Here is a 13,766-nt window from a genome sequence, read left to right on the forward strand (position 1 = left end):
GTGTGACTCCCTCATCTCTCTCACTGTGTTGACAGGTCGGCGGGGCAGCCAGCAGGACAAAATCGGGCTGGGTGTGATACTCTCATTTCTCGTACCGTGTTGACGGGATAGCGGAGCAGGCAGTAGGACATAATCGGGCTGGTTGTGACTGTCTTATCTCTAACCACGATGGCGGGGTAGCCAGCAGGATGGCGGAGCAGGTAGTAGGACTTCATGGTCAGGTGTGACTATCTCTTCTCTAACCGTATTGAGAGGATGGCGGAATAGCTAGCAGGACATAATCAGGCTGGGTGTGACTGTCTCATTTCCCTTGCCGTATTGACAGGACAGCGGGGCAGGCAGCAGGACATAATCGGCGGGTGTGACTGTCTCATCTCTCTCACTGTGTTGACAGGACAGCGGGGCAGGCAGCAGGATTAAACGGGCTGGGTGTGACTGTCTCATCTCTCTCACTGTGTTGACAGGACGGCGGGGCAGGCAGCAGGACAAATCGGGCTGGATGTGATACTCTCATTTCTCGCACCGTGTTGACGGGATAGCGGAGCAGGCAGCAGGACATTATCGGGCTGGTTGTGACACTCACAACTCTCTCACCGTGTTGACAGGACAGCGGGGCAGGCAGCAGGACAAAATCGGGCTGGGTGTGACACTCTCATTTCTTGCATCGTGTTGATGGGACAGCGGGGCAGGCAGCAGGACAAAATCGGGCTGGGTGTGACACTCTCATTTCTCGCATCGTGTTGATGGGACAGCGGAAGAGGTAGCAGGACATAATCGGGCTGGGTGTGACTCTCATATCTCTCACACTGTGTTTACAGGAGGGCGGGACAGGCAGTAGGATATCATCGGCCTGAGTGTGACTCTCACCGTATTGACAGGATGGCGGGGCAGGCAGCAGGACATAATCGGGCTGGTTGTGACTGTCTTATCTCTAACCACGATGGCGGCGTAGCCAGCAGGATGGCGGAGCAGGTAGTTGGACTTCATGGTTAGGTGTGACTATCTCTTCTCTAACCGTATTGACAGGATGGCGGAATAGCTAGTAGGACATAATTACGCTGGGAGTGACTGTTTCAATTCTCCTACCGTGTTGACAGGAGAGCGGGGTAGCCAGGACGGCGACGCAGTCAACAGGACATAATCGGCGGGTGTGACTGTCTCACCTCTCTCCCCTTGTTGACAGGGTTGTAGGGACCCAGCAAGACATAATCGGGCTGGTTGTGCCTGTCTCATCTCTCTCAGCTTGTTGACAGGACGGCTGGGCAGGCATCAGGATATGATAATGGCTGGGTGTGACTGTCTGGATCATCTCTCCCCGCATTGACGGCGACGGGCCAGGCTGAGGGACATGATCGGGTCGGGTGTGACTGTCTTATATCTCAACGGTGTGTTGACAGGTCGGCAAGGCATGTATAGGAGGACATTATCAGGCTGGCTTTGACTGTGTTATTTCTCACAATATTGACACGGCGGCGGATTGGCTTGACATAATCGGGCTCGTTTTGTCTGTTTCTCTCACCGTCTGTCTCTCTCACCGTGCTGACACGACGGCGGGGTAGACAGCAGGACTTTTTGGGCTGGTTTTGACTGTCTCATCTCTCTCAGCGAGTTGACAGGCGGCAGGGAAGCTAACGCACGACTTTTTCAGGAAGGTTGTGACTGTCCCATCTCTCTCACCGTGCGTGTTGACATGACGGTGTGGCGGAGCTGCTAGCAGGACATCCTCGGGCTGGGTGTAACTGTTTCATTTCTCACACTGTGTGGACAGGGCAGCGGGGCATGCAACGGGACATAATTGTGCTGGTTGTGACTGTCATGTCTCTTTCACCGTGTTGACAGGATGGCGCGGCGGGGCAGGCAGCAGGACATTATCGGGCTTGGTGTGAATGTATCCCCTCTCTTAACCTGTTAACAGGCCGGACGGCGAAGCAGGCAATCAATGCAACTGTTTTCTTCTCTTCAGCGTTCGCCCTTTATTGGACTCAGGAGTTTTCTGCGGGAGTTATTAATCCAGAGTATTTTGTGTATGGGGTGGGATCATAGAGTTTTGCATGCCATAAGGGTTCTGTGACAAATGGGGTTCTTGGCCTCGTGATTTCGACTTCGGCCTGAGGTCAAAGGAGGAGACCATCGCATATATACGATACTATCAACTTGAATGCGATTATGTTTACTGGTTAAGATAGTACGAGGTACATCATGGAATCTCATTCGAAGGAGGGGTTATCGAAGAAAAGCCCAATGTTTATTGGGACGGGAAACGAACATTAAAAATCCTGTAGCATGTAACTGTGAACGAAAATCATCAATAAAAAAGACACCTCTGTTTTAAAACTAATTTCACGTTTATTTTATATGCATTTAGTTATATTGCACGAGTATAATAGGAGTATAACTGTTGGTCTAACTTTTATAGCTCTGTAAATTTACTTTAGTAAACAGATTCAAAGTAGGGGCCAGTGGGGTAGGTACTGAAAGGCTTAAACATGAGTTAGGTTGAAACATCGATGAATTGATTTTGATAAAAAACAGTAATTTTGGCTATAGGAGGGATTGCGTTTTCAGCTCTACAGCTTTATCAAGATACACCCGGGAATGAAATTCCCACTAGCTATTAGAAATATCCAATTTGCTCAGTTAACTGATAAATACGATCGTCAGGAACGAAAAGTGTTGTGTGTGCCATTGTGTCGTTTCTTTCCGAGCTGGTTTTCCATTGAAACTTCACTGCGGATTTTACTTGCTCATCATCATCTTGACGTATTCTGAAATAAAGCCGATAACCGATCTCAGAATAGAACAGAACAGACAATAACTTCAATAGTCAAATTAGAAAAAATACATGACACATACCATCTTGACCCTCATGCCTTGGATCCACCCCGCCAACCCGGACTCCGTTATACCAACACCGTATGAGGGGAGGTAACGGGCCGATTAACTCTGATGGTTCAGAATGGACACATACGGGCCAACGTAATTTAGATGAACGGATTGGGGTGGGGGATGGGGGATGGGGGGTATTAAGCAATCTTAGGCACTTCGATCTCAACGTTTGTAAGATGATACAGTACATGCATGCTTGTATGGCATTGTTTGAAATTCGGACATACCTTCATAATTAATCTTTCCATCTCCATCATTGTCAGCTTGCCTGATTATCTCATCCACTACCTCAACAGTCATTTTCTCGCTGTATTTGGTCATGATGTGGCGAAACTCTGCCTTGGTGATGAAACCATTGCCATCCGTATCAAACGTTCGGAACGACTCCCGTATTCCCGCTTCGTGATCGGAATCAGTATTTGTCATTTTCTTTGCCATCATTGTGAGGAATTCTGGGAATTCAATGGTTCCGTTTCCTGGTGAGAAATGAGAAAGGAATAAAGAATAAAATTGCCTATATATGTGTATCATATTTATGATATCGAAGTGGCAGAATATGGAGCATATTCACTTGAAAATGGCTGAATGCTATCTGTTAGGGAAGAAACACCCATGAGAAAACGAGCGCTTGAAATATGTCTATATAATCTGTAGGCCTATCTATTCCCCCGACCGTCTCTAGTCTGCTTTTCAGCCTCAAGGGCCCATTTCTTGAATCGGCGTCACAGACAAACGCCAGCGTTTAACTGATCGGCACCAACAAGGAGCGTCAGCAGGAAGTACACACAAGTTTCTACCTACCATCAGCGTCCACTTCGTTAACCATGACCTGCAGCTCAGCTTCTGTGGGATTCTGACCGAGAGACCTCATGACGGTGCCCAGCTCTTTCGTCGTGATGGTGCCATCGCCATTTTTGTCGAATACGGAGAAAGCATTCTTGAAATATGAAGAAGAAAATCGTACATTTCAAAAAATAAATTTATATGATTTTTACACTGCATGACTTCACAAACCCTTGCTTAAGGAAATTGGCGGGACTCAGTCAGGCATTGAAGCACCTCTCGGAGATTTCAACTGGAGCCTCAGGTAAAAATAAGGTCCACGGCTTCCTATTTCAGTCACTCGTGGTTATTTCTTCAAATGTAGTGCAAATGGTTAAGTTGAATTTTGATCCAAACATATTATGTGGCTGATGTCATCTACATGTACATTTAAGGGCTGAACTCGGCGCTCGATGTTGCGTTAAAACGCCGCGATTAGCGCAACAAATGGTATCCATTGAATTCCATAGAATCGATGTGTTCCCGCTTGGGCGAAGCGACAAAGTACCTTGTTTTTGACGCGGCGTGCCACGTGCTCGGGCAAAAGTACGTTGCAAAATTAGCAACCGAAGCGTATAATCGCCGCGAATTATAACATCATCGTGGGGTCTCGTGACATAAATTGTAAGGTTGACAAATATTTAAATTGTGGTATTGAGATAGACATTTGTCACTGCAGTGCCGCTACATGTGTGCAGTTAGGAATTGTCTCTCAATCCCATTGGCACCATGTCTTCCGACCTGATAGAGAGATTGATAATTCAAATCGAAAAACAACCTTCGATTTATGACAAATCCTTGTCAGAATATAAAGATGTTGACAAGAAGGAAGGTATCTGGAAAAAAATTGCCTGCACTTTCTTTTTCGTTTCGCATACAGGTACAACACCATGATTTCGGCAAAATCCGAATCCGAGTCAGACATTGTTGCAACACGCCTGTGCCAGCTGTTTGGTATGCAAAGTCTACACCCTTGTTTGCACCCTTTCACCGCCAGCGTTATACGCTTCAGTGAGAACAGGTTACGAAATCACTGTCGCAACGTTTTCCCGTCGCGTGAAATCACAGCCTTTTTCCAAGGGGTTTAAACGCGACAGTGAGTTCAGGCCTTTAGACTGTGAATCGCTGCGCACGGAGGCGAAGTCACTGCGACACGGTAGAACTTCCGTGCCGAGGGACAAAGGTTCGAATCCCCTAAGAATGTTCTTGAACTTTTCTTTTCACGGCAGTTTGTGGTGACATGTCTTGCCACAAAAGTTCAGGAAATTGTTTTCTTGACCAAAAATTCTCTTTTCAGTAACTTACCTGCAATCTGTTCTGCAGTGAGTTGGCTTGCCTGGAAAAAATAGAAGAAATATGATTTGAGGCATTATTCTATCAAAGATACCACAAACGTGCCCAATTTGTTGAATCGTAACCAAGAACTCGTCCATTAAGACGTGAAAGTAGAGCTACGATGTTACAATTAATACCGGATGGGCCAAACGTATAGTGCCCGGAACTTAAAATGTAATCAAAGGATCTTTCCGAGACGATTCACGCATATCACGACGTAAAACACGTGTATCAAAGGGCCTAAGTGCCTAAATGTTGGACTGGACAGACCAAATAGAGACTTACCATTATCCTGGTTTAATACCTCTCTTAGTCAGAGTGAGCCTGCGGTTAAGCTCGAAATGTCAAGAATACACCCCCAAAACCATGCACTTAAGTTTAGGAGTGGAGATCATTAGATAAACAAGACATGTCGCGGACAGGTTATTTGTAATGCCAATAGCTCATTATTTCAGGTAGACCACAACCAAACGACTGAACCACGGTCAAGAACATAACAATCAGCTTATCTGGACTGTCACAGACTTAAGGGCCTGGAAGGAATTATTGTTGCATGAACGGTCATTCGTATTGCCATACAGTGATAGCATAATCATTTCTGGCAAACTACTGTGAAAGGACAGATCCATGATCAAGAACAAAAAAGTGATTTGGACAGTCTTTCGGGCCTAAAAGTAATTGCTATGCATAACCTTGAACTTGTCGTAAACATGTCATATGCATAATTACACAACGGCTTGGCCAACATACTCCAGTAACTTTCACTGATCGAAGACAGTTTTTGCTGATCTAAGACAGCTTCAATATATTTTCTATTGGCGGTACAACTATGAAGCATCCACGTATTAAGTAAAGCGAGAAAAGCAAAACGGTATGTCAAGATAAATTGCCAGGAAAAATGGGTGTTTGCTGCCCAATTGAAATGATATATATTTGGCCACCCAGCCAACCTCAGCCATCTCGGCCAATAAGTCTCGGGAGTGACGATGTGCCAGTTCCTTCATCGCGGTGCAAATCACTCGCTCGCCTGATGAAGTGAGGTAGCAATGGGGGTCTGACAGTCTCAAGTCTCCTCCGAGTGACATGCCAAGTAGACCTTGGGAATGTAAATTGACGTTATTTTCTTTTATTAATGATCGCACTCCAATGAAAATCGTCAGAGAACTAGATAAACAGCAATGCGAACCTGATGACCGAAAGTACATTAGACTGGTAACATCTGAAGTACAGCGCAACGTCAGCTTCCGAGGTAGCTCCTCCAAGGAATGCCTGCTTCCCACTGGTAGAATATAGATTATCCACTCTCGAGAGCGAACGAAGAGGCAGAGAAACAAAAAAGAGGAGGTGGTGTGAATATTTCTTATAACGCTATGCCAGCAGAAATTTGGCGTTGAAATTTGACCGCGTATGTAGGCCTAGAGTTATATCAAGTGAAACTCAGATCGGAATGCAAATGTGCTAATAGTGGCTTGTCATGGGTATACATATTTGAAGGCAGTATCAAACCATGAGCGACCGGGTGTCATTGCTGTGACTACCAGCGACTGTCATTCCTGCTATCGAAAGGAGAATTACAACCTGCTATTGGGTATATAGCCTGGAAACAATAAAGGAATCTATGCTAATAACGTCGAAAGCAGGTCGGCATTAGGCAACTATAATGAAGTCGTACTCCAACACTCCAACTACGGCTTGGATGATGACTTGTTAATTTTCGCATAATGCTCAAGTCCAAACTGGAATTTTTTAAATTCCTTAACCCCAACACAAATCCTTTCCTGTGGCCAAACCAAAAAAGAAAATTAACCTCGTCCGCAGACTACGTCTTGCAGTGCACTGCACATTCAATTTAGGATGAATCATGGGATTGTTGCCTGGGAATGATACACCATCCGTTGACAGCAATCCCTTGACCTTGCCAACAGTGTGCGACGTAAGAAAGACGAATGCTCCTATTAGTTGATGTCTCAGTTGATGGCTTTCCGTATAAGTCTATGATATGTTGCTCCTCCTTCTCGTGAACGGCCAACTTTCTGTGAGCGGCTAGCATACTTGCGTTTTCGTGCGCTGAGCGCAAAGCGGTATCTGCACGAAACCTCGCCGTTTTTGGAAAAGCCTTTTTAAGACATCGTCGCTAAGGTGAATACCATACGGTAGAGTGTGAAAGTCGGCGTTAATTTTGATAAATACATGTTTTTTTGTGATCTTCTGGGTCGGGCTGCCCTAATTAGATAGGGCCGTGTTGTCTTGTGAAAAATTCTGCTCACTGCATGCTTGGCGAAATTTCTTCGCTCCGACGAAGCACGTTGTCCTTGAAGGAGCTGTCACTTTCATCAAATTGCCAAGCATCCTTCATATCGTCTCTAATGAATAACACGAAAACATAACAACAACATCAATATCCTGTCTAATTTCCATTGAACTTAATTTGACCTTCGCTTGTTCAATATTACGATAGGCAGGTTTCGCAGCCCCTACGAACGACGCTCCGGCCGAAAATCCCGATAAGCCGGTGTAACATCTGTGGTTGTTTCCCATGTGTCAGTGTTTCCAAACAATAGGCAGCTAGAGAGACCATGACTTTTCAATAGGGGGGATACACATAAAAACTCGTCAATCTATTTTTGAGCGTTCCCAAACAATGAGGGAAAACACTCAAAAACAGAAACACTCAAAAACATTACACCGGGCTTGGCAAACCGGGTTGGTTTTCAGTGCTGTTCCGCCAGCGGCTCTGTAAACAGGACAAAAAGTGGTGCTACTTGCCAAATATCCCCAACCAAGATTCGTATACGATTCTTAGTTCTTAAATTTCGTTTGTGTCGTAAACATAAATATGTCTTTTTAAGATTCTTGTAAGATCATAACGTTTCAGAATCTTACATCAACCTTGTAAAGACTGTACATGTACATGTGTACAAACTGAAATGAACAAGATCTTGACGAAGACGCATCTACGGTAAGTATCTTGTTGGGATTTTCGAGCTGGGCACTGCGAAGGTCTGTCTTGTCATCAAGCCCTGTGATAATTCGTTTACGCGTCCCTCGTTAATCATCTTTTATACTTAGTTACACGAGGAATCGGTTTCGAAAACTCGGGCTATAACATATACATTTAACGTTACACACTTCGTACCTCTCTTCGTTCACATGTAGCTCATCGTAAGGCTGGCGAAACCTGCCTATATTCGCTGATAAATCAGACGAACGCCAAGGCGATTAACTATTTGACTGTAAGCCTGCAAGGGACAGTTGTTCCTCGTCATAAGGGAGCGCGTTTGGAATCTATCAGCTGTCATAGCAATGCCTGGAGTCAAATAAGGTTCAACTGCTGGATTAATCAACGTACTTCTATTTGCTGCACAGACATGCTAATCCACTCTCTGCGCTCTGTAATCCATTCTCCGCCGCTTGGAATCTTGTTTCATCCTTAACCATCCGCTTATTGCGCGTCCCTGGATGAACTTTTCACCATTAGGATATTGGAGGATTTATTGATAAATTCGATCACGGCGTAAGGTGATCAATTCTAACGGAATTGGAATCAAAATAATGTTCCTCTCAATGGACTGGACATGGCTTCAGAATGCGCCTGGATGCAATCAATATAGAACACCAAAACAAAAGTAAGTCCCCCTCCACAATGATTGGTAATATTATCTTAAGTATCCACAGAAATGCGATTACAATTACAGGACATCATCCATGGGCGTAACCAGGGGGTCTGGACCCCCCTCCCTGCTCGCGCTGATAACAGCTTTAGTATATACGGGACAGTGATATTTTACCGCTGAATGCTGGGAAATTGGGGTTCTTTCCTCCTTAAATCCCAAGGATGCCTGTTTGGTTATGCTTGAGGTAGGGTTCCTCATAATTTAATGCTAAGGATCTCCTCCTCCTCAATAGGCCTACGGACTTCTGAGCTCTCTCCCAACCTCTGCCAACGTTCCTGGTTTGACACGTGTTCGAAAACGCTGGATCATTGGACGGCTAGCATTGACATGTTCTGCTCTGCACTGTTTTCTTTACTAATGTGGATGAAATGTTCAGTATCCCCGCCGTCATGCCTCCACATGTAGCATCTTAACCACCATCAAGGACCAGTTGTACGGTGACCAGGACCAGCTAGGGCAGACGACGGCGTACATCGCTAGGACGGGACTGACCATCTAAGAGAGAACGACGACGAAGAAGAAGCTATACACTACATTGTGACCTCCTTCGCCGAAGGGCTTGTCGCAGCGACGTCGGACGTGATAGACATGAAATTATGATTGCATTAATTATATATAATAAGTTTATCCTCGACCACTTGACTAGCATAATAGCCATTCTGGCCTAATTGTGGCATGTTTTTTAATGAAGCTGTATTGAGGACAGACATATACAGTATTGAACGTGTTGAATAACCAGCCAATGTCGGACTGATTCAAGCCTCCATACTACATAGGATAGTTCGTACCGGTACTCGATTTTCAGGAAAACACCAGATGGACATTTTGGACCAACACCTAGAAGCGGTCACCACAAGACCAGTGACAGAAGAAGATGGTCTGAGGGTTGCACAGTGGACCAAAGATTTGGGTTGGGCGCTGGCAGATGCAGGTCTGCTCAAGGTAAGGTTGACTGACCTTAAAAGTGAGACGATACTTATTTATTTGGCAAATGCTTCTTTTCCGAAAAAAAATCAAAGACGTTCACTCACTGCATTTTTGTACTTTTTTCAGGCAATTTCTAAAGCATATGGAGGTATTGCAGCAGAATATAAGGGAGATCTCATAGGTAGTGTATGGCTGAATCCATCTGACTTTCGGTTGTATCAAATCCAGACACCCTGGATCGTTCACCGTTACGAGTTTCAACACTTTACTCTTTAATTGGTCTCTCCCATTGTTTTGCTTTCATTATCTGTTATGGTGTTTGATCGATGGTTCCTATCATGCCAGTACGCAGCATCCAAACTCAATATGATGTGTGAGCTATATCACAGATCATTTCAGCTCTTAAAGATACCACAAGGTCATCGTGGTAAAGTAACGGCTACAAACGATATATCTGACAATGGCGGTTACACTAATTGCATTCTTCATCCTCTACTGGTTAATATAGTAGGTTGTGACGCCTGTTACCCAACTTTGTTGGTTTCGAGTTTGCCAAGTTTGCGGTTGATGAGACCAACTGTTTCCCTGATTAGGTGCTAAAAGGAATCACAAATAGTTGCTATGTGACCTACAACGCCACATTTGTAACAGGTTCTCATATCAGTTTCGCTGATCCGCCTGCGCAATGTACGGGTCCTTCCTTTACCCAACAAAGTCCTCTCAACGGCCTTATTATTGGCTCGTCCTCCTCAGTCAAATGTCAAATCCAAATAATATTTTAAAATGTCTGGCTATTTTGAAACGTACACATGTAGCTTTAAGAAAAGATTTGAATGACGTTATAGATCATTTTGATGCACATTTTAAGTTCGAAGTCATGCTCGTTAGCTGAAACAAAACAGTTATCTCAAGGAACGTATTCCAGCCAAACGAATGCAAAGTATACTGTAAAAGATTCTTTTTCTGTGCAGGTTGATTCTACTTTGCACGTTCCTGCTCAAAATGCACAAAACCCAACGGTCTTCTCTTCTGAAACTTTGTCAAATTACCCCTCTCGGTTTCCAGGCTATGTCTGTACGGCTCGCCTCAATGCTGACCTCGGAATTTGCCCGGTGGTGATTGTGAAAGAAGAATGGCGTTCAAAAGGCGTGGGTAAACTACTCGTGCGGAAGGCTACAGACGCAATGGGCTCAAGAGCGATCAGGATACACTCGATTGAAGAGGTGCATACCTTTTATAAACAAATTGACTTCAGTCACAGAAAGGGTATGTGGCATCGGTATATGGGAGACGTTACAGGTTTCTGTGAGTCTTCTGCAAAACCGGGAAAATCATTCGTAAAATCTGGCGACATATCTGTTGAAGAATTTGCTGCTTTTGAAGAAAGGAAAGTTTTTGGTTTATCAAAGCGAAGGAATATCATCAATGAAATGTCAAAATTTGGTGACCGGTATGCTGTTGTATGTGATGGAAGTATCACTGGCGTCCTTCTTGGTCACAGTGCTCCACTTAAGGACGAGACGTGTTGGTACATTGATGTACTAATTGCCAATGATGCTGAAACCGCTATCGGTCTGGTTGGGTTTGCCGGGAAGGATGCCCAGAATGAGTGCAAAACAGTGTTTTTATGCCTCCCTGAGCTACACGGTGATGCTAGAAGTTTAATTGAGAGATTAAATCTTAGATATCGCATGTCCGGTCCCGTCCTTTTCAATAAGGACTTAGATATTGGTCATCTTGATTTGGACTGTGTCTATGCCATTACACCACTTATGTAATCAAATCCAAATTTGAACCAATACCGTAACCTTGTGGACATATTAGTAACCTGTATTATTTGTGCTTCCACCTGCCCCATGATTTGTATTCACATAATCTGCATTCATTCAGTTTTCAAGAAATTTGAATGTAATTTTTAATACATGTCGAATAAAGATGTCCATATATACATGTATATACAAGTACATCTGAGTCATTAAAAATTGTTGAAATGGTTCATCGACTATAACTTCATGTACGCCCTGAAGTACTCCGCAAACGAGCGATGTATGAAGAAGCCATGACAACCTGAAGGTTAACCAGGCGTAGCGGCTTTCTAATCACGATGGTCATGATGTCATGGCTACTTCGCAGAAAATAACGACAGAAATTGCCCCTTTTACGGAGCACTTTTATCAGTATAGAAAGAACGCTTAATCTAATTTTGATAATGTTCGATTTATTTTGGATATTTTACAAAGTATCTTACATCTCTTTATGTTAGTGACCCATTTGTCAGTGGCCTGATACAGTGAACCCTATGGACAGAAGTTGCATGAGAAAAGTCTTAACAATAAATGGTTGGCCAAAGTAAACGGCAGCCTACATGCTTGATACACTATTTACAAACAACCACGACCGTTTCATGAATGTATTATGTTCAAACACAGTGCATTACATTCCTATGCGATCGGGCATCAGTGGGACAGTATGAATAACAAACAACTTAAAGATGGACTGACTATAATATGTAAAGTCAAGGACTTAGTGAGCCCCCCTTTAGGTCGGGGGAGCTCCCCCGAACCCCCCTACGAGCATATGTTAAGTGCAAGCTCTAACAACTACAGCTGTTACAATGGGGGGGGGGGACACCCCCCAAACCCCCCTCCGTCGACATAGGTTTTTACCAGTGCGTTGGGGGGAAGCTCCCCCCAAACCCCCCCCCCCGGTGGACAGTCAACTAGCCCTTCTGTGTCATACTGCTGGAGGGGGGGGGGGGTGCGATGGGACCATCCATATAGTTCCTTCCGACACATTTTTGTTTTGGTAATGTAATACATTATGATTGTCCTTATTCACGGGAATCGGGCGTTTCCAGTGATATACGACACTTAAATGGATTGTCCTCATGCATTCACTTTGGAAACACATTTTAAAATAGATGTTACATCCTGTTAATGGGGCACGTCACCATCGCGTACATTTCGGAAAAACTCCCTAACGAGACCGGAGCAGACGGCTGAAAGTAGTTTATTTATTGGCCGCTAGGGTACAGAATGTACGTCGCTCACCCGAATTTTTCACGCAACTATAGCTGAATAGGCCTAGAGCTAGTTCTAGTTTGTGATTCATTTTGATACTTCAGATTTGGGCAGTAGACCAATATAACTTAGTCGTCAATGTGGTTTTAAGCTGGAAAAACGTATTTATTTTTCTTAAAGTGCCTTTTTTGGACGGGTGTGTGCGATTGTTTTGTTTTTATGTCACGTGACCTCGACCATGTCGACACAAAATTGAAATAAACCACCCTTTTCTGTCATTATTTAGGACGGATATTGCTCTAATAAAAATATTGATATAATTGGCCAATTTCTTAGGCATATGATGTAGCGAATTCCCATGAAGATTAAAATTTAATCTAACTTAATTTCAACCAATGGGATAGCAACCACCACCGGAAGATCGCGGAGAAATCGGTAAACTCAACGGAGTTAATTCAGAAAAATACCAAAAAAAATTGTTTGTAGGATATACAATAGTTACTCTCTTTATTTCTAATCATTCACTATATACTCCCGCACACACGTGTATCTTAAGAGCCCCTCCTAAGAGGGGGGCTTATAATATTTTAGAAGTAACCATAATATCCGATAGTGCTCACCCACATTAGAATGCTCACTAATTTTTAATTCTGAAGATATTTTCACGCTTAAAGACGATATTCGCTTACAACCCTCGGACAATGACGTGAAACGTCTCCTCTTTGTCACCCGTTACTAATATACATATTGAGGACACATCACAAAAAATGGCAAAAACCGCTTGTTCTGCAGTGCAACCTTTTTTTGTGTATTTCTATTAATATTAACTTAAAACTGTTAAAACTGTTTGTTCACCTTTCAATATAATAGTAAGTTACACTCACTCATAGATGGACCAAAATCAGACCTACGAGTATTACGTAGGTGTTAATACAATACTGCATCGTGATTGGCTTAATCTTGAAGACAACACTGGTCAATTGGGACGAAGAGCTTCTGATTGGTCAAAATGTGACAGGGAGTATTGAAAGAAGCTTCTCGAAGAAGTGGTGAATAAACGGCAGGTATCTTCATGCATCGCAGCAGTGCTCCTGTTCCATCC

The 13,766-nt window shown here is 43.9% G+C and overlaps 2 protein-coding genes across 2 annotated transcripts; one reads left to right on the forward strand and one right to left on the reverse strand.

Moving 5' to 3' along the window:
- Positions 1 to 2,346: 2,346 nt before the first annotated feature.
- Positions 2,347 to 4,522, reverse strand: LOC135489497 (calmodulin-like). The gene is made up of 4 exons (XM_064774880.1): positions 4,487 to 4,522; positions 3,688 to 3,823; positions 3,114 to 3,362; positions 2,347 to 2,765 (listed from the first exon to the last, which is right to left on the reverse strand). The coding sequence occupies exons 2-4, from the start codon at positions 3,755 to 3,757 to the stop codon at positions 2,737 to 2,739; spliced, it is 348 nt and encodes a 115-aa protein (XP_064630950.1). The 5' UTR covers positions 3,758 to 3,823; positions 4,487 to 4,522; the 3' UTR covers positions 2,347 to 2,736.
- A 4,107-nt stretch (positions 4,523 to 8,629) lies between these two features.
- Positions 8,630 to 11,518, forward strand: LOC135485903 (uncharacterized). The gene is made up of 4 exons (XM_064768312.1): positions 8,630 to 8,669; positions 9,523 to 9,659; positions 9,771 to 9,825; positions 10,710 to 11,518. Exons 1-4 carry the CDS (start codon positions 8,630 to 8,632, stop codon positions 11,420 to 11,422), a joined length of 945 nt encoding a protein of 314 aa, XP_064624382.1. The 3' UTR covers positions 11,423 to 11,518.
- Positions 11,519 to 13,766: the final 2,248 nt, after the last annotated feature.

Source organism: Lineus longissimus, chromosome 1, assembly GCF_910592395.1.
Source record: "Lineus longissimus chromosome 1, tnLinLong1.2, whole genome shotgun sequence".
Lineage (NCBI taxonomy): Eukaryota > Metazoa > Nemertea > Pilidiophora > Heteronemertea > Lineidae > Lineus > Lineus longissimus.